This window comes from Macrotis lagotis, chromosome 6, assembly GCF_037893015.1.
Source record: "Macrotis lagotis isolate mMagLag1 chromosome 6, bilby.v1.9.chrom.fasta, whole genome shotgun sequence".
In the NCBI taxonomy this organism is placed as follows: domain Eukaryota; kingdom Metazoa; phylum Chordata; class Mammalia; order Peramelemorphia; family Peramelidae; genus Macrotis; species Macrotis lagotis.
In genome coordinates, this window is record NC_133663.1 from 64,213,775 (window position 1) to 64,238,657 (window position 24,883).

The 24,883-nt window shown below is 35.9% G+C and overlaps 1 protein-coding gene across 1 annotated transcript in view; it reads right to left on the bottom strand.

Annotated features, from left to right (window-relative positions):
* Window positions 1-24,883, bottom strand: part of SGPP2 (sphingosine-1-phosphate phosphatase 2) — a 133,825-nt gene that overhangs the window by 20,117 nt on the left and 88,825 nt on the right. The window contains exons 3-4 of the mRNA XM_074191272.1: window positions 14,315-14,494; window positions 11,387-11,476 (exon numbers count right to left, since the gene is read on the bottom strand). Of these exons, the coding sequence (XP_074047373.1) occupies window positions 11,387-11,476; window positions 14,315-14,494 (270 nt within the window). The remainder of the gene's footprint in view (window positions 1-11,386; window positions 11,477-14,314; window positions 14,495-24,883) is intronic.

The window sequence follows — 24,883 nt, forward strand, 5'->3', positions numbered from 1 at the left end:
GGGAATGCTATATCCTTGAATAGATCTCTTCAAATTCATATCATTTGGCCTTCATGCAAAAACTGTGGATTACTACTCAGAATAATAATTTTAAAATAATGGAAGGAAATGTAAAGTTCAATTAAAGATTAATGAAAATGAAAGTATAATCCCTCCCCTCCCAGTCCCATATAAGTTCATGGACTTGTGAAATCTATCCACAGACCTCATCGAAAGGATTCCATAGGTTTCAATAGATCCATATATGGAGTACATGATAACAAAAATATTCAAAACCTCTGACAGGTAATTAGAACAGAGGAATAGTTCTGAGGTCCTAGGCTATAAGATTATTCATACACTATTTGAATGTCTTGAAAAAAGTCAGACACAAACATTTAAGTGTTTTCCATATTCCATTATATTGGGGGAATGCCTTTAATGTAGTCAGTGAACACCATAAATACAGTGAATCTGGAAGGAAATGGGAGGAAACATAAGTTATTGATCACAACAAGCACATATTCCTCTCTAAGAACTTTGAATTTATCAGTGATAGATGGAGTACTGGAGCCCTCTGTCCCAGGTTTCTGACATTGTTGACATCACTCAATCAATGCCACTGTTACATTTTTATTTGTTGAGATTATTTTTCAGCAGGATAGAACTAAGATAGGTACAGATTCTTTGCAAAACATTCAAGGAAAAATGAGATCATAATTTCCTTTATAAGGATGGGTTCCACAAATGATCAGGAAAGTCATTAGAAACAAGAATAAGAAGGTATATCTGCTTTATTTGGGGCTGCTAGGTGGTACTAGAGCACTCAGGGTACCTGACCTGGGGTTAGGAAGATTCATCTTTATATATTCAAATATTACCTCAGATACTAGATGAGTGAACCTGTCTAAGTCACTTGACTCTGTTTGCTTCAGATTCTTCATCTGTAAAATGAGCTGGAGAAGGAAATGGCAAAGTACTCCAGTATGTTTGCCAAGAAAACCCCAAATGGGGTCATGAAGAGTGAGACATGACTGAAAAAACCCTGAAAAACAGCTATTTTGTTTCCCAGAGTATTTTTTTTAACCTAAGAATTCAGAAACAAGTGATCTACTATAAATGAAGATGAGTATTTATTTATTAAGCATTTGATACACATGTCAGACCCTGGGCTGAGCGAGGGGGCAAGAGAACAAAAACTGAACAGTCAGTGCCATTAAGGAGCTTACACTTCATGGTGAGAAATAATATGTATAGAAAGCAATTGCAAAGTAATTTGGAGTAGGTAAAAGAGACCACTGCCACTGAATAAGATCAGAAAGGACCACATGAAAGAAACTGCATGAGCTGAGTCTCTGAAGGATATGATTTCTAAATCCAACATAATGGAATATGGAAAACACTTAAATAAATGTTTGTGTCTGACTTTTTTCAAGACATTCAAATAGTGTATGAATAATCTTATAGCCTAGGACCTCAGAATTATTCCTCTGTTCTAAATTACCTGTCAGAGGTTCTTAATATTTTTGTTATCATGTACTCCATATATGGATTTATTGAAGCCTATGGTCCCCATATCAGAACAAGAGTTTTAATATTTTTTTTAAAGGCAAATGGGGTTAAGTGGCTTGCCCAAGGCCACACAGCTAGGTAATTATTAAGTGTCTGAGACAGGATTTGAACCCAGGTACTCCTGACTCCAGGGCCAGTGTTTTAGAGTTTTAATATTTTAATGAATAGCTTTTGACTGAATTTTAAATGAATAAAATGAAGTGTATTGAATGAGTTTAAAATGTTTTAATGAATAAATATTTTTATGAAACATTTTAATTTTTTAAAAAAATTTTAGTTTAATGAATGAGTTTTAAAATGAGTTTTAATGAATAAATGAATTTTAAATGATTTTTAAATGAATAAAATAAAACCTAGGATTAAATGGGAAACCAAATATTAGCAAAAAATATTCCTTTTTTTCCCCCTCCATCCAAGATCATGAATCTCCTGGGACTTATTCACAGGTTCCTTCTTGGGTTCTAAGATAGGAATCTCTGTCCTAACCTGTGTTCTCCCCTTTCTAAGATACTTCCTTTTACCTATCCCTCTTCTTCATCAAACCAAGATTGATTCTTTCTCTCTTTTTATAGGTCCTCATGATTCTTGGTTCTTAAGACAAATTTTCCTATGACCTTCCACTTGACTCCCTCATCGAAAAAAAGAAGAAAAGGTTCATGTCTTATCATTCAACACAACCCTTCATTGCCAACACTCTAACAGAGTGCTAGGTCTTGGTAGGAAAAGAACGATATGAGGAAGTTCTCAAATCATTTTTACCCAAAAGAGAAATGTATCATTTCTTACTCCCTGACCATTTCTCTTTTTAAAAATTTTTATTTATTTAGGCATTGGGGTTAAAAGTGACTTGCCCAAGGTTACACAGCTAGACATATTAAGTGTCTGAGGTGGCATTTGAACTCAGGTCCTCCTGACTCCGGGGCTGGTGCTCTATCCACTGTGCCACCTAGCTGTCCACCCTGACCATTTCTTATGATAAAAAAAAGTCAGTTTCTCAATTCTGTCATTCATATTCACAATGTATTGCAGAACTTCTTTGTATTTTGTACTCTGCCTTCTCAACATAGCTTAAGAACCTTTAATAAATGAAATGGATTTTTTTATTTCTGATTTTTTTTGGAATAAAGTTGCTATTTTTTAAAAATAAAATGACTATGTACAATCTGTGCCTAGCTTCCTCAAGTGATGGCTCTTTGGCAGATTAGTGGGAGAGTCATTTAAACCTGACTCAACAAAATACAAAGAAAAAAATGGAAAGAAAAATAGAGGCCTGGAGATGTGAGCAGGGCAAAAAGGTCAGCTATTTATTAAGCTTCTTCTACGTGACAAGTATTCACAAATATTAAGGCATTTGAAGATGACCAAAACATTATTAGCAATATTTTTAAAATCAATATAAAAATAATATTTCTATACTAAAAAGCAATGAAGTCTTAAGGGGACTTTTAACTAAGATCTATATGATAAATAAAACTTTGATTGCAAATGTAGAAATATATTTCTTATGTTAAAAGTAAGAAAAGGGGGGCAGCTAAGTGGCACAGTGGATATAGCACCGGCCCCGGAGTCAGGAGTCCCTGAGTTCAAATCCGGCCTCAGACACTTAATAATTACCTAGCTGTGTGGCCTTGGGCAAACCACTTAACCCCATTTGCCTTGCAAAAAAAAAAAACCTAAAAAAAAGGTAAGAAAAAAATGGATAATTTCCCTCTTTTCTTCATTTTGTTTGATAATTTTAAATATTCTTATCCAATACCTATGGTGTTAAAAATGATTCATTGGTTAAAAGTCAACAATAAACAAAATATGTACTTGGTGATGGTGGGAGAATGGGTTAGAAAAAGCACAGAAAAAATAATCCTTTACCTTAACAGGTTTGCTATCTATAGTAGAGATGGGAAGTTCTATCTTTGATGGAGAAAGAAACATAGCTTTTTGGACATGGTGCATGTTGGGATTTGTTTTGTTTGTGTATGTTTGTTTCAAGAGTTTTTTTTTTCAATTGGAGGCATAGAGAGGTGGTATGGAAGGAAGAAAGGAGTAAAAGAAGGGAGAAAAGAAGGAAGGAAAAGGGGAGGAAAGAAAAAAGGAGGCAGGGAGGGAATGAAAAAAAGAGAGAGATCAAAGGAGAAAGGGGGAAGGAGAGAAGAGAAAAAAGGAAAATAAGAAGGAAAATAAAGAGAAAGAACAGAACAAAGGAAGGAAGAAGAGATGAACAATTTGTTAAACACAGGATAGACGAGAAAGAAAAGGAGTTACAAAAACAATTGAATTTATCATACTTTAAAAGCCAAGGATGGAAAAATGTAATTTCATATTAAGTTCTCTTTTTCCTATTCTATCTCATTTTATTTTGTATTGGTTAAGTTCAGAATAAAAAAAATTAACTTTATTGAAGTACCACAGAATTTGATGTTATGCTTTTGGCCAATTTGGTTGTTAGCTACTTAATAACAACATCTATTGACCAGGCTACCTAACAGCCCAGTAGAAGCACTCTGTCATAAGGAAAGGGCAAATCTATACGATTTCAGGTCCTATAATGGTTGGATTTGAACTAACATTGATTGTTGGGACAAGTTCTCTGTATTATGTCTTCCATTTGCTTCCTATGCTTGGATTATGCCTAAGTGACTGCATTTGTAAGATCAGCCACTGTGGACTCAGACAGCTGGGAGATTTCACTACAAGAGAAGAGGTTTAAAAACAATGGTGAAGGGCAGCTAGGTGGCACAGTGGATAAAGCACCGGCCCTGGAGTCAGGAGTACCTGGGTTCAAATCTGGTCTCAGACACTTAATGATTACCTAGCTGTGTGGCCTTGGGCAAGCCACTTAACCCCATTTGCCTTGCAAAAAAACCTTAAAAAATGGTGAAACAGCAAAGCTAGGAAAGGTGAGAGGTAGAGTTATAGACAGAATAGAGAAAGAGAATCTGGGCCTATAGAGTGACATGGTCATGTTGTTCCAAACTGCAGTATATTGAATCTAGACCATGGTAACAGTTTTCCTTTGTCCTTCACCCTGTCCAAAGGAAATCCTGGGAAAGATTTCAAGTAGAAAGCATTGACTTCTAGGTATCCATTCATGAGAATAAATTCTGAAATGCCTTTCATTTCCATTATCCTTAATCATCAAAGGAATTAGGTTTTAATTTCAGTCAATCAATCTAATAGTATTTATTAACATGTGCCAATCATTATAACAGGTGCTCAAACCAAACCAGTCCATGCTCTCAAGGAGCTCACACTCATTGGAAAGACAACATGCAATTATGGACAAGCAAGGTATATAAAGGATTCATTTGGGATAGCCTTTGATGGAAGTACTTAGAAAAGGCATTTTGCAGAAGGTAACCTGAAAGGAAGCCTGGGAAAGCCAGGGAGAACATTCCAGGAATGAAGGACAATTAAGTAAAAACTATTGAATCAGGAGAATGAAGTATTACAGGCAAGTACCTGGTCAATAGACTCCTGAGAACCTGGAAGGAAGTTAGGTCCTGTTGCTTATCCTTTGTTCTGGAAGGACTTGCATCAAGAAGATGGTACCTGACTTACAGGTGAATTGGATTTAAGCAAGCTGGGGATAGGGCAGGTCAACAGCCTCACTTTCTCCTTCACAATCATCTGGGTCCAGTGGTCAGGATGACTGGAGATGGCCCTGGATTCAGTGGGAGAGCTTGGCTTTTTTAAATTAAGGAAACTGGGAAGAAAGGAGGGGTCAAGATTTTGAAGTCTTTGAATTTGTCAAGCAAAGAATTTTTTATTTGATCCTAGAGGTGATAGGGAGTCACTGGATATTATTGAATTGGGGGGAAGTGCTTTAGGAAGTATCAATCTGACAAATGAGTTGAGAATGTACTATAACGTATAAGGAGATTGCATTCCTTTGTGTGGAAGCAAAGATGTTTAGTATTTGATTTCCTTCCTTCTTATTTATCCTGTTTCTTATCTTAATTAAATACCTTTGTTTTTTGGATTTATGTGTTTCTGGTATGACTGAGCAAAAGAATAATAACAAATTGATGAATGTAAATAACAATAATGAATAATAATCAACTCATTCCATAAGTTGATAAGTCAATAATTTATTATTGTTAATTTATTAATTTATTACATTGGATTATATTTCTTTATCTTTATTTTTCTTTTTTATTCATCATTCATTTATTCATCTGGCATTCATTCTAAATCCTCAATAAGCAGTCATGCTGAACCAAGGAATAGTTAATACCGAACATTTTTAAAGAGCAAATCACCTAAAGCATGCTTAGAAGAAGAAACAAAAACACTTGATCAAAAGTAAAAATCTGCTGAGTGTAGCAAGCTGCAATGGATGAGTTCCCTAATCTCAAGGCTGGGTTAGGCAGTCCCTAGAAACCTGGTCTCTAGTTCCTGATATAGCTGGAAAAACATGAGAAGCAACCTGTCTGAGATCGACTTTGCTGAGTTTCTGGTCTCAAAGCTACTCCCTAGGCTCCAACCTCAACCTTCTTTGTGATCTCTGGTTCCTGTGGGGTTTGTTTGACCTTGATCTTCTCTTTGGTCATAGTCCATGGGTCTCTGTTCTATATAGCCTGATGGCTTGACTCTGTGCTTCATTACTGAGCTGTAAAGTGGTTTTTCCAAGTTCTCCAACCACAATCAACAGGTGGCTTAGCCTGGTACCATCTCTGCCACCTTCTGCTCTGTACTAGATCTAGATCTTAGCCTCTTGAAGTAGCCTATAATCCTATTTCAGCCAGAGAAATGGGCTGCTCTGTTTCATCATTTCTTATTTTGTATAGAGAAGGAATTATGGAACCCTTTTGGGGGGGGGGTTCAGTGATATACTTCCTAGGAAATAAGTCACTAGAATGTGTGGGAAGCACTGTGACCCCCAATGACTTAGAAAAAAACCCAGAAAGAAAAATATACATTTTTATCCAGGATCATGGAAAAATAGTGAATAGGATATGATAGTAATTAATGGTGGGAACTGCAATTTTTAAAAATCTTGGCAAGGGGCGGCTAGGTGGCACAGTGAATAGAGCACTGGCCTTGGAGTCAGGAGTACCTGGGTTCAAATCCAGTCTCAGACACTTAATAATTACCTAGCTGTGTGGCCTTGGGCAAGCCACTTAACCCCATTGCCTTGATAAATCTAAAAAAAAAATCTTGGCAGCCCTAAAAAGAATAGTAATTTAATAGTTAAATGAAATTAAGTATAGGGTAGCATGTACACTGCTCTCTGTTCCCTCTCCTGCCATTTTCCCCCATTCTCTTCAATATATCAATGACTGGCAACTTAGGCTGAGTAGTTTAGGCATACTAGAGGAAGAACATGCATACCCTTACCCACTTACACACTCCCCCCCCCAATTCACCATTGAGTTAGGAAAGAGTTTTGTATCATTTATGGGTAGTTGAGTGCTTAGAAAACTTTTCAATGTTCTTTATTTCCAACCATATCAAATACATATACAAATATATACAACACACATGCACACACATACAAACATACATGCAATGCCTATATGTATGGGTAGCTGCATGTATGTATATATATACACACCTATATCATACACATTTATTTGTGCAATACAACTCACACATGTTTATAGTACACATAGATGAATGCATATACACACTTATGTTTAATGGTAAGGACAACATACAAATAACTACAAACAAAATAAGGGCGGGGGCAGTTAGGTGACTTGGAGTCAGGAGGACCTGAGTTTAAATCTGGCTTCAGACAGCTTCTAACTGTGTGAGTCTGAGCAAGTCACAAGCCCCAAGTGCCTCCCAAAAAACAAACAAGAGAGAGACAGAACTAATTAGAAATAATCTCAGAGAGAAAGCACTAAAATTAAAGAGGATTTAACCTCTGTTAGCCTAAGTTTCCCTCTCTATGAAAGGTGGATAATAAGAGTACCCACACTTCACAAGATTATTGTGAGGATCAAAGGAGATAACCTGTCAAATGTTTTGCAAACCTTCAAATATTATATCATAATAGCCAGCATTTGAAGAGTGCTTTAAGGTTTGCAACATATTTTACATGGTTTTTCATTTGATTCTCATGACTACCATGTGAGGTAGATAAAATTATCATCTCCATTCTTTACAGATGAGGAAACTGAGGCAGACTGGGACCAGGGTCACCCAGATAAGTTTCTGAAGCAGGATTCAAATTCAGAGTTTCTCTGATTCTGCCCAGCACTTTATATATACTAGACCACCTAGCTATTTTTAACTGAAGTAACCAGAAGGCTATTCCTGCTAGCTCTGGCATGTTTTGTCTTTTTTTAAAAATCCTTTTACTTATTTCACTAAAGAGATTAATTAATTTGTTTTTGCCATTCATTTAAAAAAATTCTGCATTCCAAATTTTCTCTCCTACTACCCCTTCCCTACCCATTGAGAAGGTAAGAAATATGATGTCAGTTAGATGTGTGAAATTATATAAAACATGTCTCCATACTAGCCAAGTTGCAAAAAAAAGTCAAAAAATTATTCTTTAATCTGCACTCAGAGTATATCAGTTCTCTCTTTAGAGACAAAGAACATTTTTCATCATGGGTTCTTTGACTTAGATCATTGCCTTGGGCAAAGTAGCTAAGTCTTTCATAATTAACTGATCAATTCAATATTGTTTTAGTACATACAATACACCCAGTTCTACCCAGTTTACTTTGTATCAGTCCATGTATGACTTCCCAGTAAGCCTCTTTTCTAAAGGCTGTTGGTGTCGTGCCCCTAATCACAACTTCCACGTCTCTCTATAGGCATGTATAAAGTAGGGGCCAAGCGTGCCCAGGAGGACCATTCACTGTGAATCCTGGGTAAAGGCCAATAGGAATGCATTCCCATGATGCCAGGCAATCCCAGCTTTACTCAGGGTGTCCCTATGTTTCTGCTTTGGACAATCAACTTCTTCCTTCCCAACAACTCTATAAGGTACTTAGAGTAAATACCCATTTACAAAAGAAGTTGAGGGGCAAAGCTCAAATGTGTTGAAATTGAAGCTTGAAAGCAAGTCCTTCTGATTTGACAGATGAGTCCAGTATGATTCTGAGAAGAGGTCAGAACCCAGGTGATTATTATTAGTGAAACGAGGGAGATTGGCAGGAAAATTGAAAGATTTGAATCTAGGGCTGTTTAGCATAATGGAGCCTATTATATGCTTCTGTGGGTTAGGCATTGCAAAGGCAGCTAAACTAGGGAGTTCAGAAGAACTGAATTCAAATCTTGCCTTAGCCACTTAATAAGTGTTTGACCTTAGGCAAATCACCTAACCACTGTGTACCTCAGTTTCCTCATCTGTAAAATAGAATGATAATAAGAACATCTCTCTTGCAGGTTATTATAAGCATAAAATAAGTCAACATGGAAAGCGCTTTGCCAACCATAAAGTGCTGTATAATACTAATTATTATTATTGTTCAGACTCCAAATCTAGGCTTTTTTTCTGCAATTGTACTTGAAGAGAACATATAGAGGTGGCAGCAATTTTACATTTTCTTTGTCATTGTCAGGTGTTCCATTACAATCTCCCTTAGGGGAAGGGGAAGGGAGAGAACTCTTACAAAGAGTACTATTATTTAGAAAATTAGCACCTCACTTTCTTTTTCATGTTAAAGGATCACAAGACTAGAGCTCAGATGGGACCTCAGATACAATCTAGTCTAACTCTTTCATTTTGCAGATCAGAAAATTAGTAAATTAATTATCCAAGGTCACACAGTTAGAAAATTGCAGGCCCCAAGTCCCAAGTCCTAAGTCCCAAATCCCAAATTCAAGTCTCAGGACTTAAGTTCATCTCTCTCTTTGGACTATACCTTCCATAGAAATATAATAACATTGAACTCCATCCTGTTAATAAGCCCCAGACTTAAATCTTCCAATCCTTTTTTCCAATGAATTTTCTTTTCCTTTTGCTGCTCTAAATATGATATAGTTTTTGCATTATCAAAATTGTTTGGGTTCTAAGTCCCTTATCATTGGCTATCAGTTGAGTCGAAGTCTGAAGTTGCTGGATGAAAGGTTGAAAAACAATGGAGGAAAATCACCCTCACCTTCAATTTGAGAGTACCAGTCTTTCTTTAAGACTTTTGTCCCTCAGGAGGAATTCAATATTTCTGCCTTGCAAGAAACCATCCCATTATAGGAAATGCTTTGTTGCAAATCTATTGAATTAGTTTTTACATACTTTCAACTTTTTTTTTTAAGACAATGGGCTTAAGTGCCTTGCCCAAGGTCATATAGCTAGGCAATTATTAAATATCTGAGGCAACATTTGAACTCAGGTCCTCCCGACTCCAGGGTTGGTGTTCTATCCACTGCGCCACTTAGCTGCTCCTTTTATATACTTTCCACTGTAGTTTCTCATACATACCTTAATGCTAGTTTTAAATTGAATTCGTAAGATAGTTTTTTAATTTAAACCTAATGATATTCAAAATAGTTCTCCCCCACCAAAAAATGCACAAAAATGCCAACAAACCCAAGAGAACTCTATTTAATTCCATATTTAAGACTATAAACATATTTGGGAGCAGCCTCTTTACCCTCCAAAGCACCAGTGTAGCAAATTGAGAATTTGCTCCCCCCACCCACCCAATTCCCCCCTGGATTTTACCACTTCCTGTTTAGCTCAAGTGAGATGGGACTAAGAGAGAAGGAGAAGACTCTGCAGTATCTAAAATGCTAAGACCTAGTGCTGGTCAGACAATATTCCCATGACCAGAGCTACCCTTGCCCTAGAAATGACTCCAGTTGTTTCAACATCCCTTATTGATTCCCTCAGAATTAAGTTCAGTAGCCACACAAAGAAAGGACATAAAACCTCTTCCTTGTGTTTAAAATCCTGTCTTGTTTCATCTGAGGCAAACAAGGGGGATTCAAATAACTGAAGTCATTCTCCCCTTCTAGGTCTACCACGGCTTAGTTCTTGATTCTTTCTTTAATAATTTTGGACAGACCCCTTTCCTCCAGAATTCACTGAATATTGCAGCTTCTGTTGATTAAAAAGTCTCTTTTCCCATATCTTCTCACCTCCCTCATCCTCAAAAAACAATAGCAACCGGCAATAATCAACAATTAAATTCAACAAATATGAATTATATTTCCACCATATATTTTGGGCAGCAACAAAAAGCTAAGAAGAGTTTTTTTCTCTTTTTATGAGATCTGATAAAGACAACTTTTACTTTTTCACAGTTGGAAATAATAGTTAGCTAGAGAGGAACTTTTGAAAATAACTTATTTCTTTAATTTTTTTGCTATTATGAATCTAACAAGCTTAGAGAAATATAAACATTTCAATATAAAAAGGAGATTGTATATAAGGCTGAAAACCATTAATTTTTTTAATGTATTTAAATTTTAAAAAGCAGTAACAAAAATCACCATGTTTTTTTTTTGTTTTTTCCAAGACATGGCCTGGGTGTTGATTTTCTTTGCTTGGTTGTTCTCATTTGTTATAAGGAGTACTGTGTGTGTGTGTGTGTGTGTGTGTGTGTGTGTGTGTGTGTGTGTGTAAGAAAGAGAGAGAGAAGAGTAATATGGCACTGAGTGATGGAAAGGCCATAAAAAGAAAAACCAAGGGAATTAAAAAAATCACTTTTCAAGTACCAATGAAGATAATGATAATATGGTACCATGTTAACATTATCTAGGAAATTGGTTGCCATGGATATTTATGTCCTGCAAAATGACTTAACACAGGGATGATGGGAAGATTCGTTAAAGTGGAAAAGAATTTTACAAATACAAACAAACTGAATAATAATGTGTTTATCCTATTCAATTTCTATTCCAAAAGTCACCTCTAGACTTGATAACAAATTCTTACCAGTACTGTGTGCATGCCAGAATAAATTCGACTAAGAGATACCATAGTAGAAAACAAGATGGCCAGCATCAGTCCCAATACAAAGGGGTACTGTGGAAAGAGGGAGAAAAGAAATAAGAGAAGCTGCAAAGTATTTGACATTAACATTCCAGCATTGTATGAATATGGCCCAGTGAGTTATGCTTTCTGGCCCCCATCTAGAATTATCCACACTAACAATCTTGCCATATGAACCCAGGGATAAGAACTAGGGAACTGAAGAGAATGAAGGGAGACAGGTGATATCTATGGGTGAAGTTATCACATTTTACTTCAGACTCATGTCTGAAATGGCTAAGCTGAAATAAATGGAATTTCTGTTGCCACTTTTTCTTTAAGCTCGTATTCTCTTGGCTCCAAAGAAGTTAGGCATTGACAGTGCTGACAACTGGACATTCTAAATGACAGTTTCCTGGATTTATAACATTGATATTTTGGTGACATCTATTTGTGATGGGAAAAGAAGTGAAATGCAGGGACTAAGGACTGGAGTTGAGTCAGGAAGAATGGGAATTATGACTTGGAATAATGTCCTAGTCAATTGGGTAGGCCTTGGCATATCTCAACCTCTGATTCCTCATCTGTAAAGAGGGGATAATAATGCATCTACTTCAGAGAATCTAAGGCTGTCATGAAGACCCCTGTTGTGAATACACAGTGTTTTGCAAATCTTGATGCAAGAAGATGATGCTATCTTCTGGTGGGATGATCTAGGAAGAGCAGACCAGACCCAGGAAACTACATGAATATATCCAACTGGGATGGCTAGAGTCCAGACCCAATTCAATTTTTTTGGGGGGGGGAGGGGAGGCAGTCAGGGGTTAAGTGACTTTCCCAGGACCATACAACTAGTAAATACCTAAGGCAGGATTTGAAATCAGGTTCTCTTGACTCCAGGCTTCCTACTCTATGCACTGTGCCACCTAGTTACTCCCAGACTCAATTTATTTTCAACATTAGCTATCTACTGAGGTCTGGGGCCATGTAAGGAACAAAAGGAGAGTTAGATCATTAATTGAACCTAAAAAGATGTCATTCCTATACTCAAAGAGCTAATGATTTCCTGTCTTTATTGTGTTCACTTAGTAATGACAATGTTTTAGAGAATTTTTCTAAAATTTCACATTCATTTGGTTTTGGATGCTTAGCCACATTCATGTTAAAATTAGCCAGTTAATACTGACATTGGTGGAATTTTAGACATTAACATTAATCCATATACACAGAGCCATGTGCATATGTTTAGAACTATTTATTAGGAGAAAAGCACAAGAATTAGATAACTAAAATATTGTGTATATAAGAAAAAAGAATCAAGAGTGTTTTTACAACATATGAATTAAAAGTGTTTTAAAACAAAAAAAGGTTCCATGTAGTCTTCAAGTTAGACCCGCTGAACCTGTTACCTGAGGTCAGTCTCCTTTTTGCTTTTTGATTCTCTGGTGACAAAAATCTCCAGCAAGCTTGGAGGCTGCTCTAGCTGCAGCCTCACTCACAAGTGGCTCTTGGCCTCACATCACTCATAAAATATTCTGTCACAAGTTTGAGAGCAATTGCAGACACTGGCAATGCCAACATTTAAATACTATATGTATGAAGGATGTTTTTTCTTGCTTTCTAATTTTAAAAAATACTCATCACTCTGATTTAAGTAACATACTAAATTGCTAAACAGCACTAAAATGTGCCCCTGGGGAGGGAAGGGGAAAGGGGTGGGTAAAAGGATAAAAATTTCTTTTTAGAGGGTATCTCATTCAGATTTAACTAAAGTCAAAAATGTTCAAAGTAGGAAGAGTCATCTCTAGACATTTTATATAGTTTAGGGCAATGTTTCTCTAAAAGGGGAGAAGGAATGACTATTTTATCTTTGTGTCACATAACTGTTAAAGAGTGCCCCTGCCCTCTCTGCTCCAGCCAAAGAAGAGTTAAAAAAAAAGGTACTTCCCTCCATGGGGGGGGGGGGGCAATGAGGAAGATCGAGGAGATTATGGATGTGGAATACTGTATATAGGTTCAAATGATGTACTGCTTGTTTTTCAGAGCTATACCCCACACTCCCTTCTTTTTTACTCTTTGTTACAAGGATAGCTTCTGGGTAAGAGAGGAGAGAGGGATATATTTGGAAACGAAGGTCATGTAAAAGCAAAATATATCGATAAAAAAATAAAAGCAACCTTTTAAAGTTTTTAAAAAATAGCATTCAAGCTATTGCATAATCATAAAAAATTAACACATTTTCCCATCACATTTATTAATCTCTTAGCAAATATGTTGTAAACTTAATCCCATTTAGTTCTTTCCTAAGCAATGCTTTGAAGGCATCAATTAGAATTGATGAGTGGAAGGGGCCTGGAAACCAGAGTGATGGCTGCTTACTACTTTGGACTAAAGACAACATGACCAAATAAATTTGGTGGTTTCAGTTGAATCCTTAGGGGCCATTTGTTCAGATTACAAAACATTTTAAGTATAACTAGTTGTTCCAAAGTAAAACCCAAGAGGACTAAAATATAAAATATAGGACTGGTTATGAGACTGAGAACAATAATACTTAAAGACAAAGTTTTATTGGGTTTAATGGGTAGTGCCTTAGCCACTCTTTTATGAATTACTCAAGCTGTTTTTAAGGGAAAATGCTCAAATAAAAATTTGTCCTCCTAAAGTGAATATAGCACCACTCTTCCTATATACTCCTCCACAAGAAGGATCTATCTACTAGAGAAGAAATAGCAAATGCATCACCTTGGGCAAGTCCTCTGTATTTCACATTCTTCTTCTGTGAAGCTTAGTAGGTATACTCTAAGGGCTCTTTTAGTTCTAAATAGCTTCTTTGATTCTTGTAATTCTAGCCTCAGTACCAGAAGGATCATCAGTAAGGCTATATCCTACCTCATATCGATTCATCGAAGAGAGGAGGAACGTGAAAGAGATAGATGTTGCCGCCATGGCATGAGTAGATGGCATCCCAAATTCATTAGCTAACCTCTTTTCTAGTTTCACGACAGGAGGGGAGGAAGGCCGGGGCCACTTCAGGATGTCTTTGGAAATCTGACCTATATACATAAGCACCTGAAAAAATAAAAGGAATGAGTTAAATTTAAATTAATGGACATAACCAAGAAATGCAACAGATGAAATTGGTTTCTCAGCCACACTTTGGAAATGTCCAGTGTTCAAGAGTACTAGGTGCCACCTCTCCCTCTGCACCCATACTGTTGACACCCATCTGTATAGCATGGTAGACAGTTGGGATACATTACAGGAGCACTTGACTTCTGTAGCCCCAGAACTACTGAGTAATTTATAATAAGAAATGATGGTCCAGCAAGGCAAAAAAGAAAAACAAAATAATTCAACTCAGGTAGAATTTCCTATTCCAAATAATTACTGGGGGTTTATTATTCTTGAAGAAGTATAGCTAAGAAGGATACTTGTAGTCTACTGGACTGTAATCAATGTCTGAAAAGAAATAAGGTCACATAAGCATTTTTTATATTTCTGGCATTAGTGATTTGTTTTGTTTTTATATTACACAGTCAATCTTCCATTTTTGTCAGGGTAATGTTCCTTAAAAAATGTTGCAGAAGTAAAAAAAACACGAATGTTGATATACAGTGATCCTATGAGAAATAGATTAGTTTCCCCAAAACCACTAAAACGGTAATCTTTCACTAAAGACTGCTGAAAATACATAAAATTCTTTATAACAAAACAGCAGTTCTGATAATGACTTTTTCTAACACAGTAATCATGAAATAACTCTTTAAAAACATTAATTTCTAACATTATTATATTGCTGTAAACTTCTCTACCTTGTCTACCTTCTGAAAAGCAAGGGAGAAGTTGCTGTGATTTTAGTTAAAAGATGCTGAGACTAGTAAGATCTAGACAGCAACTCCTACATGTTGAATGCATGGAGAGTTCTTTTTATTTATTTATTTATTTATCTCTTTATTTATTTATTTATTTATTTATTTGGTTTTTGCAAGGCAATAGGGTTATGTTACTTGTCCAGAGTCACAAAGATAGGTAATTATTAAGTGTCTGAGGCCATATTTGAACTCAGGTCCTCCTGACTCCAGGGCCAACACTCTATCCATTGTGTCATCTAGGTACCCTGGAAACTCTTTACAACAGAAAAGTAATAATAATAATAATAATAATGATGATAATGATAATGATGATAATATTTGTCCTTCATTATCAAATACCACCATGACGTCAGGGAGGTGATGTCATGACAAGCACATGAATTGGATTTGAGTGAGGGGGTACTAAGTCAGCAACCTCACTTTCTCCTCCAGAGTCATCTAGGTCTAGTGGCCAGATATGCATCGGGATGACTGGAGACAACCCTGGATGCAAGGCAATCAGGGTTAAGTGACTTGTCCAAGGTCACACAGCTGTCTGAGGTCAGATTTGAATTCCCGTCCTCCTGAATTCCAAGGCCAGTTCCTATCCACTGCACCAGAGAACAAGTTCAATGAAGCACCTAGTAGGATACCAGCTGCTCCACAAACCTGCAAGCATTGCCCCTCTCATTTTTTTCTACTGCTCATATCTGTAAATGTGCATGGTTGTCAATACAAAAATGAAGTAACTAATAAAAACAACCAAATAAATGCTTGAAGTCATGAATGTTAAACACACAAATGTTGAAGACTGATTTTGTTTTCTAGGTTATTCCTGCTTTGTAAGTAAATACTAAATATTATAAAAAAGCAAAACAATTAAGTAAAACTATAATAATGTGGCCTTATTTGAAAGTTCATGAAGCATTTCACATATGCAGCAGGCTACTACCTTTGTTTTTAAGAAAAATATATTTTCTCTCTCTCCTAACCCTATCCCATTAAAAATGAAAAAAAATTCCTTAAAATAAAAACATATAAACAAGCAAAATAATTTCTCTCAATGACAGAAATTTTGTATTTTTGTCTATGAATTTTATAAATTGTGAATATATACATATATACTTATAAATGTATGTAGATATGCTTATTTATTCATATATATGTGTGTATAGTTGTATTATCTGTATATTCACTATGCTCAGCCAGTCATAGCCCAAGGGTCTAAGATCTCAGTGAAAATCCTACAACAGAATTCCTTTGCTACAATAATATGATATGGAAAGCTTGATCATGCTGCCACCTCTTTCTAACCAACCAGGAACTGTTTCTCCAGTTTTTCCTGGGTTTCTGAATTGTTCTTGTGAATATTTCAGGACCAGTTCTCTGGAATTATGAATGGTCATATGTAAGCCTTGCTTTAGTAGGGGGACAGAACATAAATCAGAGAGAATCAGATTAATCCTTCCCCCTGACCCTCCAAATGTGGCATAGATTATGTACACCAAAAAATCTAATCAATTCTTTCCAGAACAAGCATTTTAAAACATTTAGTGGGAAGGGCGGAGTCAAAAGATATTGGGTGAGTCAGGGATGAGTCTTCTATTTATTTTTTATTTCCATCTCTTAAATATGTCATGAACATTAAGAGCTTACCAAGAATGTTTCTACAGATTTTTTGGTTTTGTGTCTAAAATCATTTTAGGGCTTCCTAATGTTTTTAATTTCTCATGATGGCCATTTCAGAATCATTCTCAGCAGCTAGACTTTAGATCTTCCTGGATTTGGGTGTTCTCTCTGCATTAATCCATGTAGTTCCCTATGAACCCAGAGCATTATTTGAGCTTACTAAACAACCTTTGGAGTGTGTGGTATGTATTTACTTGTGTATGATGGAAGTTTCCTATAAACCACAGCTTCTCAGTGCATGCAGCTAACAATAGCCCCAAGGGTCAAAGATATTAGTGAAAAATCCTACAGAATTCTTTTGCTAAGATAATATGACATAGAAAGCTTGACTATGTTATCATTTCTTTATGACCAGGAAGTGCTTCTCCAGTGTACTAATGTGCCTATTTTTTCCAGGTTTCTAAATCTCTCCTGATAACCTATTGGATTTATTCCGTATACATTTATATATGTATCTATAAATGTTTACATAATGAAGAAATACATATACTTCTTGTCTTTGCTGTTAGAATGTAAACTCCTTAAGAAGAAGGATTATGTTATTCACTGTGTTTGTATCCCCAGAGTCTATCACAGAGACTGAATATTTTAGGCACTTAATAAATGCTCCATGATTGATTGATTAAAGGGTCATATCAATTTCTGTCTACTGAGTTTGAAATATTGTATAAAAAGATCAAATTAGGCAAATACAAGCCAATTTATTTACAACAAAGAGGGAAATTAAAAAAATTTATAGAAAATTAAACATCAGTAAAACTTAGACTTAAAAGGGAATTAATGGACTTCTTTTAAAAAGTACAATATAGGAAAATCAACAAATAGGGACTAGAGAACTGAAGCCAATCTCAGGAAACTAAACAACGGAGCAAGCCACAAATCAACTGCCAAAGTAGGGGGAAACCCCACATTAGATAAAATTTAAGTAGCATTAAGTATCTATACTATAAGAAATAACTGTCAAAAATAGAGAAGGAAAACACTAAACTAAACTCCTTTTATAAGACAAATATGACATTAATGACTAGATAGGAAATAGAGGAAACAGAAAAAAGGAAATACAGATAAATTTCACTAATGAAAATTGATGTAAATTTTTTAAATTTTATAGATGATGTAAATTCAGAAAATTATTCTTTATGATGAAGTTGAATTCATGTCAGGGATGTAAGAATGATTCAATGTTAGGAAAGCATAGTATAATTAATCATATAAGCATACCAAGAACAAAATCCATAGTCAAAAATCCAGCATTTATCTATATTAAAATAACTTTCAAATGCATGGGCATGGAAGGATCCTTCTTTAATATAACCAAAATAGTATATTTAAAATGAGAGCTTACAGTTTTATAATGGAGAAATATCAGATAATTTCTCAGTATAATCAGGGCAAAGCAAGGCTGCCCTCTTTTCTCATTGTTTGATCTAATGTTAGGAACAGTAATAACAAAACAAAGGTATAACTATTGTTAAAGAAAAGATAAAACATTCTTATTTTCAGATGAGATGATTAAATATTTGGAAAACCTCATATAAGTAGCAGCTAAACTCACTAAAAGATTAATAGTGTCAGCAACGGTAAAGTATTCAAACTAAACCCATAAAACACCCCATTTCAGTGCAATTCTAACAAAATCAGCAAGACATTTTAAGAGAAATTCCAATCAAAATAATGATAAAGACTGTAAAAAGACTGTAAAAAATATCTGGGATTTAACCAGTCAAGCACATATGAGATTTGTATAAATATAACTATAAAATGCTCAGTAGAAAAAATTATCAGGAAACAATTTATTGCTTTTGTTTAGAGAATGTCAATATAACAAAAATGAAAATACCACCTATATTAATTTATAGATTTAATGCCATTCCAGTCAGATTACCAAGGAAATACTGTTTTTAAAACTATACAAAACACCAATATTCATTTAGAAGAAAAAAATTCTGGAAATCCCTGGGGAATGAGGAAAAGTACAAATGAAAAGTATAGATTTCAAATTATATCACAGAGCAATATTCAGCTGAGCAATGCAGAATTATTACCTCCCTTATTTTAGACATCTTGTCTCTCTCAAGGACCAAGTGCTTTACATATATCATCTGATTTGATCTTCATCCTCATAACAACCCTAGGAAGTAGTTGCTATTATTATAGCAATACTTTGGACTTGATAAACTGAGACAGATAGGGTTAAGTAACTTGGCCAGAGCCAGTAAATTTCTGAGATCAAATATGAACTCAGACTTTCTGACTCTCAGCCTAGGGCTCTGTCTACTGTGTCATTTAGATAAAAAAAAGGAAATATCTTCCACTTATAACTTGTAATAAACTGGGAGTTCACTTAAACTCTTAAATCCTTTTAAAATGATCACCACCTGCACCTTGTCCTTTTGTGAGGATGATGTTTTTGAACAAGGGAACTCTTTGGACTTTCCATTTATTTGTTTCTATCAAACATCATCTTTTTAGATTTGATCTAATTGTCTAGACTGTTAACATATTTTTGAATCTTGACTTTGTCATCTAATATTTCCCAACTTTGTGCCATCAGAAATATTGATAAGTTTGCCAATCACATTTTCATTTATTATTGAAAAAAAAGTAAAGTACACAGAGTCAGCTAGAGATCCCTGGCTGATCACCCTACAAATTGACATCAACTTGTGTCCAATTATCCTAGCAATTCCAAATTTGTTGAATTTTATGATCATCTAGTCCACCTCTGTCCATGTTTGTCCAGGAATATACAAAAAAACTTTGTTGGCTTTGCTTAAGTCAATATAAACCATAGCAGCAGCATTAATCTACTAATCTTCCCAAGTAGTACCTTGAAAAGAAAAAAGAAAAGAAAAGAAAGGAAAAGAAAGAAAAAAAGGAAGGAAAAGGAAAAGTCTATTTTAACCTGAACTATTCTTTTTTTTTAAGAAAGATTTTATTTATTTTGAATTTTACAATTTTCCCCCAATCTTGCTTCCCTCCCCCAACCCCACACAGAAGTCAGTCTGTTAGTCTTTACATTGTTTCCATGGTATGAAGTGATCTAAGATGAATGTGATGAGAGAGAAATCATAACCTTAAGGAAGAAATATAAAGTATAAGAGAGATAGCAAAATTACTAAAAAGAGAATGATTTTTCACTGTAACCAAGATCAAAAGAAATGTAGTAAAGTGGGAAACAATCTTTACAACTAACGTTTCTGACCAAAGGACTAAGTTCTAAAATATACAGAGAACTGAGTCAAATTAAAAAAAAATCCATTCCCCAATTGACAAATGGTCAAAGGATATGCAAAAGCAATTTACAGATGAGATCAAAACTCATAGTCAAATGAAAAATTACTCTAAATCATTACTTATTAGAGAAATTCAAATTAAAGCTTCTCTGAGGTACCACTTCATAACTCTCAGACTTGTCAATATGACCAGAAAGGATAATGATCATTGTTGGAAGGGTTGTGGGAAATCCAGGACACTATTACATTGTTGGTGGAGCTGTGAACTCATCCAACCTTTCTGGAGAGCAATTTGGAATTATGCCCAAAGGGCAACAAAAATGTGTATACCCTTTTTTCCAGCAATACCACTACTGGGTCTATACCCTGAAGAGATGATGAAAAAGGGTAAAAACATCACTTGTACAAAAATATTCATAACAGCCCTGTTTGTGGTGGAAAAGAATTGTTATATATGTATATGTCATGGAGTACTACTGTTCTATTAGAAACCAGGAGGGATGGGAATTCAAGGATTATTCACTTTAATTTAGAAAAGAACATATCTTATTGTCTGATCTTATTATCTCTTAGACTTTTTGTCTCTTCCTTAAGAATATGATTTCTCTCTCATCACACTCAATTTGGATCAATGTACAACATGGAAACAAAGTAAAGACTGACAGATTGCTTTCCATGGGGGGATGGGGGGAGGGAAGTTAAGATTGGGGGAAAAACTATAAAATTTGTAAAAAATTGTAAAACTCAAATAATATCTTTAATAAAGTCAAATACAACAATTCTTTCTCTGGATACAGATGGTATTCTTCATCACAGATACTCCCAAATTGTGCCTGATTGTTGCACAGATGGAATGAGAAAGTATATTAAGGTTGCCCTGTTAGGATATACAATGCTCTTCTGATTCTGCTCATCTCACTCAGCATCAGTTCATGCAGATTCCTCCAGGCTTCCCTGAATTCCCATCCCTCCTGTTTTTTGTTTTTTTTTTAGGTTTTTGCAAGGCAAATGGGGTTAAGTGGCTTGCCCAAGGCCACACAGCTAGGTAATTAATAAGTGTCTAAGGCCGGATTTGAACTCAGGTACTCCTGACTCCAGGGCCAGTGCTTTATCCACTACGCCACCTAGCCACCCCCCTCCTGGTTTCTAATAGACCAATAGTGTTCCATGACATACATATAAAACAGTTTGTTAAAACATTTCCCAATTGAAGGAAATTCTCTTAATTTCCAATTCTTTGCCACTACAAACAGGGCTGCTATGAATATTTTTGTACAAGTGATATTTTTACCCTTTTTCATAATCTCTTCAGGTATAGATCCAGTTGTGGTGTTGCTGGATCAAAGGGCATGCATATTTTTGTTGCCCTTTGGGTGCAATTCCAAATTGCTCTCTAGAAAGGTTGGATGAGTTCACAGCTCCACCAACAATGTATTGTCCCAGATTTCCCGCATCCCTTCCAACATTGATCATTGTCCTTTCTGGTTATATTGGCCAGTCTGAGAGGCATGAGGTGGTACCTTAACCTATTCTTGATAAGTGATTTTCAGATGTTGAGAGCTTTCCATCCATTCTAAATTGACCACCCCATCTCAATCCCACTTTAAACATAACCCTTGAAGAATTTTGGGCCATATGCAACTTTTCTCTAAATGCTCTTAAGTCTAGGTTGCAGGTCAGACTCTACCAGTTTTCCCACCCATCATACCTTGTTCTTAGATAACAGTAAGTAATTTAAAGTGTTCTTTCAGCAATACCCCCCTTCCAGTTCTGAGGTTTTCTTGACCCCAATTTCTTTTATTCCACTCAAGTCCTATACTGATGACTCAAGAAAGAGAAGTAAAATCAGAAAGCTGAACCAGCAAAGTATCATTCATTACTGGCAGGTTTAGACAAAGCTAGAAAGGAGCTGAGCAATTATTTATTGTTTGAGTCTATCACATCAAGATAAGCTAAATCTGGGGGTTGCTAGGTGGAGTAGTGGATAAAGCACTGGCCCTGGAGTCAGGAGTACCTGAGTTCAAATCCGGCCTCAGACACTTAATTACCTAACTGTGTGGCCTTGGGCAAGCCACTTAACCCCATTTGCCTTGCAAAAACATTAAAAAAAAGATAAGCTAAATCCAGAGTTTTGTGACCATACTTGGCTGCTAGAGTATGAATTTTCCCTTGTACCAACTCCTATAAGTCTCCTAGGTTACAGTTTCACTCTTGCATTGGAAAAGGAGTACGCCCACCAATGAAATCACAAATTATTGAAGAATTAATGATGTGTTCATTTAAATAGTTTAATATTAGTTCCCCTTAATGTTTGTAGGGGGGTTTTTTCTCCTATATGTCAGCACTATATAAAAGTTACAGTAAAATGGAAGCCATTTGAGGATGACTGCTTCATTTTGACTTGTAGCTGCTCAGGGTATTGCACAAGCAGACACTGGTTGACTTGACTGAAGGTTACCCTTTCCAAACCTCTATGTTCAACATGTTTCTAGGTTCAGTCTCCTCTGCACCCTGCCCTCCCTTGTGCCTGTAAAAGTCTCTGAATGGAAAGATCAAGGCTATCACTGTTGGAAATGAATGAACATATTTTCTAAACAAGACAACACTTCTGTCATAGAAAATTTCAGTGGGATCATGTACCGTCAAGACATTTCAAAACATTTTCAATAATCATGGAACAAATTAAACCCAGGCTGAATAGCCAGTGATTGTGGACAGACAAGTCACTTGAGGACTGCTTGGGTCATAAGGTCAAGATCACAAAGGATAACTGCTTCCTTAAAGAGCAGGACCTCATGTACAACGGGCAACAATTCACCTCTTGGTGAATGTTTTCTTATCCCAGGGGCCCAGTCATACCAAGATATACATTAAGCTCTGATCTCTCAGTGAATGCAGTCCATGCAAAGGAACATGGTGAATGCAGTCCATGCAAAGGAACATGCAATAGAAGCATAGGACTATAATGCTGCAAAACAACAGGCTCTCAAGAGAACCCACTGCTCTTCTCCCTATGTGACTGAGTTGAGAAATGCACACCAAAAACAATTAACAAAAAGAAATTAGTAGGGGTGGCTAGGTAGCATAGTGGATAAAGCACTGGCCTTGGAGTCAGGAGTACCTGGGTTCAAATCCGGTTTTGGACACTTAATAATTGCCTAGCTGTGTGACCTTGGGCAAGCCACTTAACCCTGTTTGTCTTACCAAAAAAAAAAAAAAGAAAGAAATTAGTAGAGAGAATTCCTAATCCAGGTGCCTGAACCTGGGGTTTATTTAATCCTTCACTTAATAATAATAATAATGTATTTACATGATGCCTTTGTATATCAAGGATGAGGTCTTTGATATACATTTTTTTTATTTAATCCTTGCAACAATTCCCTGGGAATGGTAGGCAGCTGAAGAGCAAGGTAAATCTAAATGCTTGAATTTAAAATCCAGTTTGTTGTATAAGAAGAAAGTTGTTTGCATCCCTCCTTTCTTTTTCCATGCTGTTGTGAAAAATTCAGGGGATATTTGAAAATTAATTTGAGAGTCTCTGGGGAGGGGAACAATAATAAAACTCTATTTTTATTAATGCCTATTGATAGTTTATAGTATTCAAAAGGTTATTAAGGACTTTCTCAAATTATTTTCAAATACTGTAGTCTAGGGGAAAAAATCTTATCCTTAAATTCACAAGTATTAAATTGAGTCAAGAAATGCCATCTTCTTGAGTTCAAATCTGGCTTCAGACACTTTCTAGCTGTGTGATCCTGGGCAAGTCACTTGACCCTGTTTTCCTCAGTTTCTTCATCTATAAATGAGCTGGAGAACCAAATGGCAAACCACACCAGTAACTTTGCCAAGAAAACCCCATATGGAGTTATAAAGCATTGGACACAACAAATAACCAAAGAACAATATCAGAATTATGAGAGAGGTAACTTACTTCCTGCTTCCTTTCATTCCTTAATCTGTGTAGCCATTCTAAGATTTCTCCAAATGCATTCTTCTTCTCCTAAGGCTACCAACCTTCAATCCAGAATTGACTTGGGAAGTATGGTCACTGAGGTTGCCTCCTCATATGTTGGATCAGGAATCTGAGCAACAGCACCATGTATCACTGCTCTCAAGACTCTCCCATCTCAAAGTTACCCTCAGTTTTGATCCAAGGAAGCCAGGAATGTGTATTCCAGAGAGGAAAGGAGGGGAATATAAAAATCTCACCTATATTGTAGGGGGGGGATCTGTAGGGCTAGTTAGAGAGTTGGAACTGGAATCAGGAAGATGAGAGTTCAAATCCAGTCTCAGACACTTACTTGTCATATTTACCTCTGATCTACTCAGTTTCTTCAGCTGTAAAATGGGGATAACAATAGTATTTACATACCCAAGTTATTGGGAGAACCATATGAGATAATATTTATAAAGTACTTCACAGTGTCTGGCAGATAATAGGTACTATAAAAATGTTAGCTTCTACTGTTATTGTTCTGCTTCATTTCATCCTTCTACCATTCCTAAAGAGTCTATCCCTCTGTCATTTCTTTTTTAAAAAAAATTGAATAAATGGAAAATTTATCAAAGCAAGCCAAAACTGAGCTCAGAAGAAAATGGGAAAGAAAATAATTCATATTGAGTTTTTCAATTACAAAACTGACTGAGGGAATATATGTTCTTGCTGCATTAGCCTATTTATT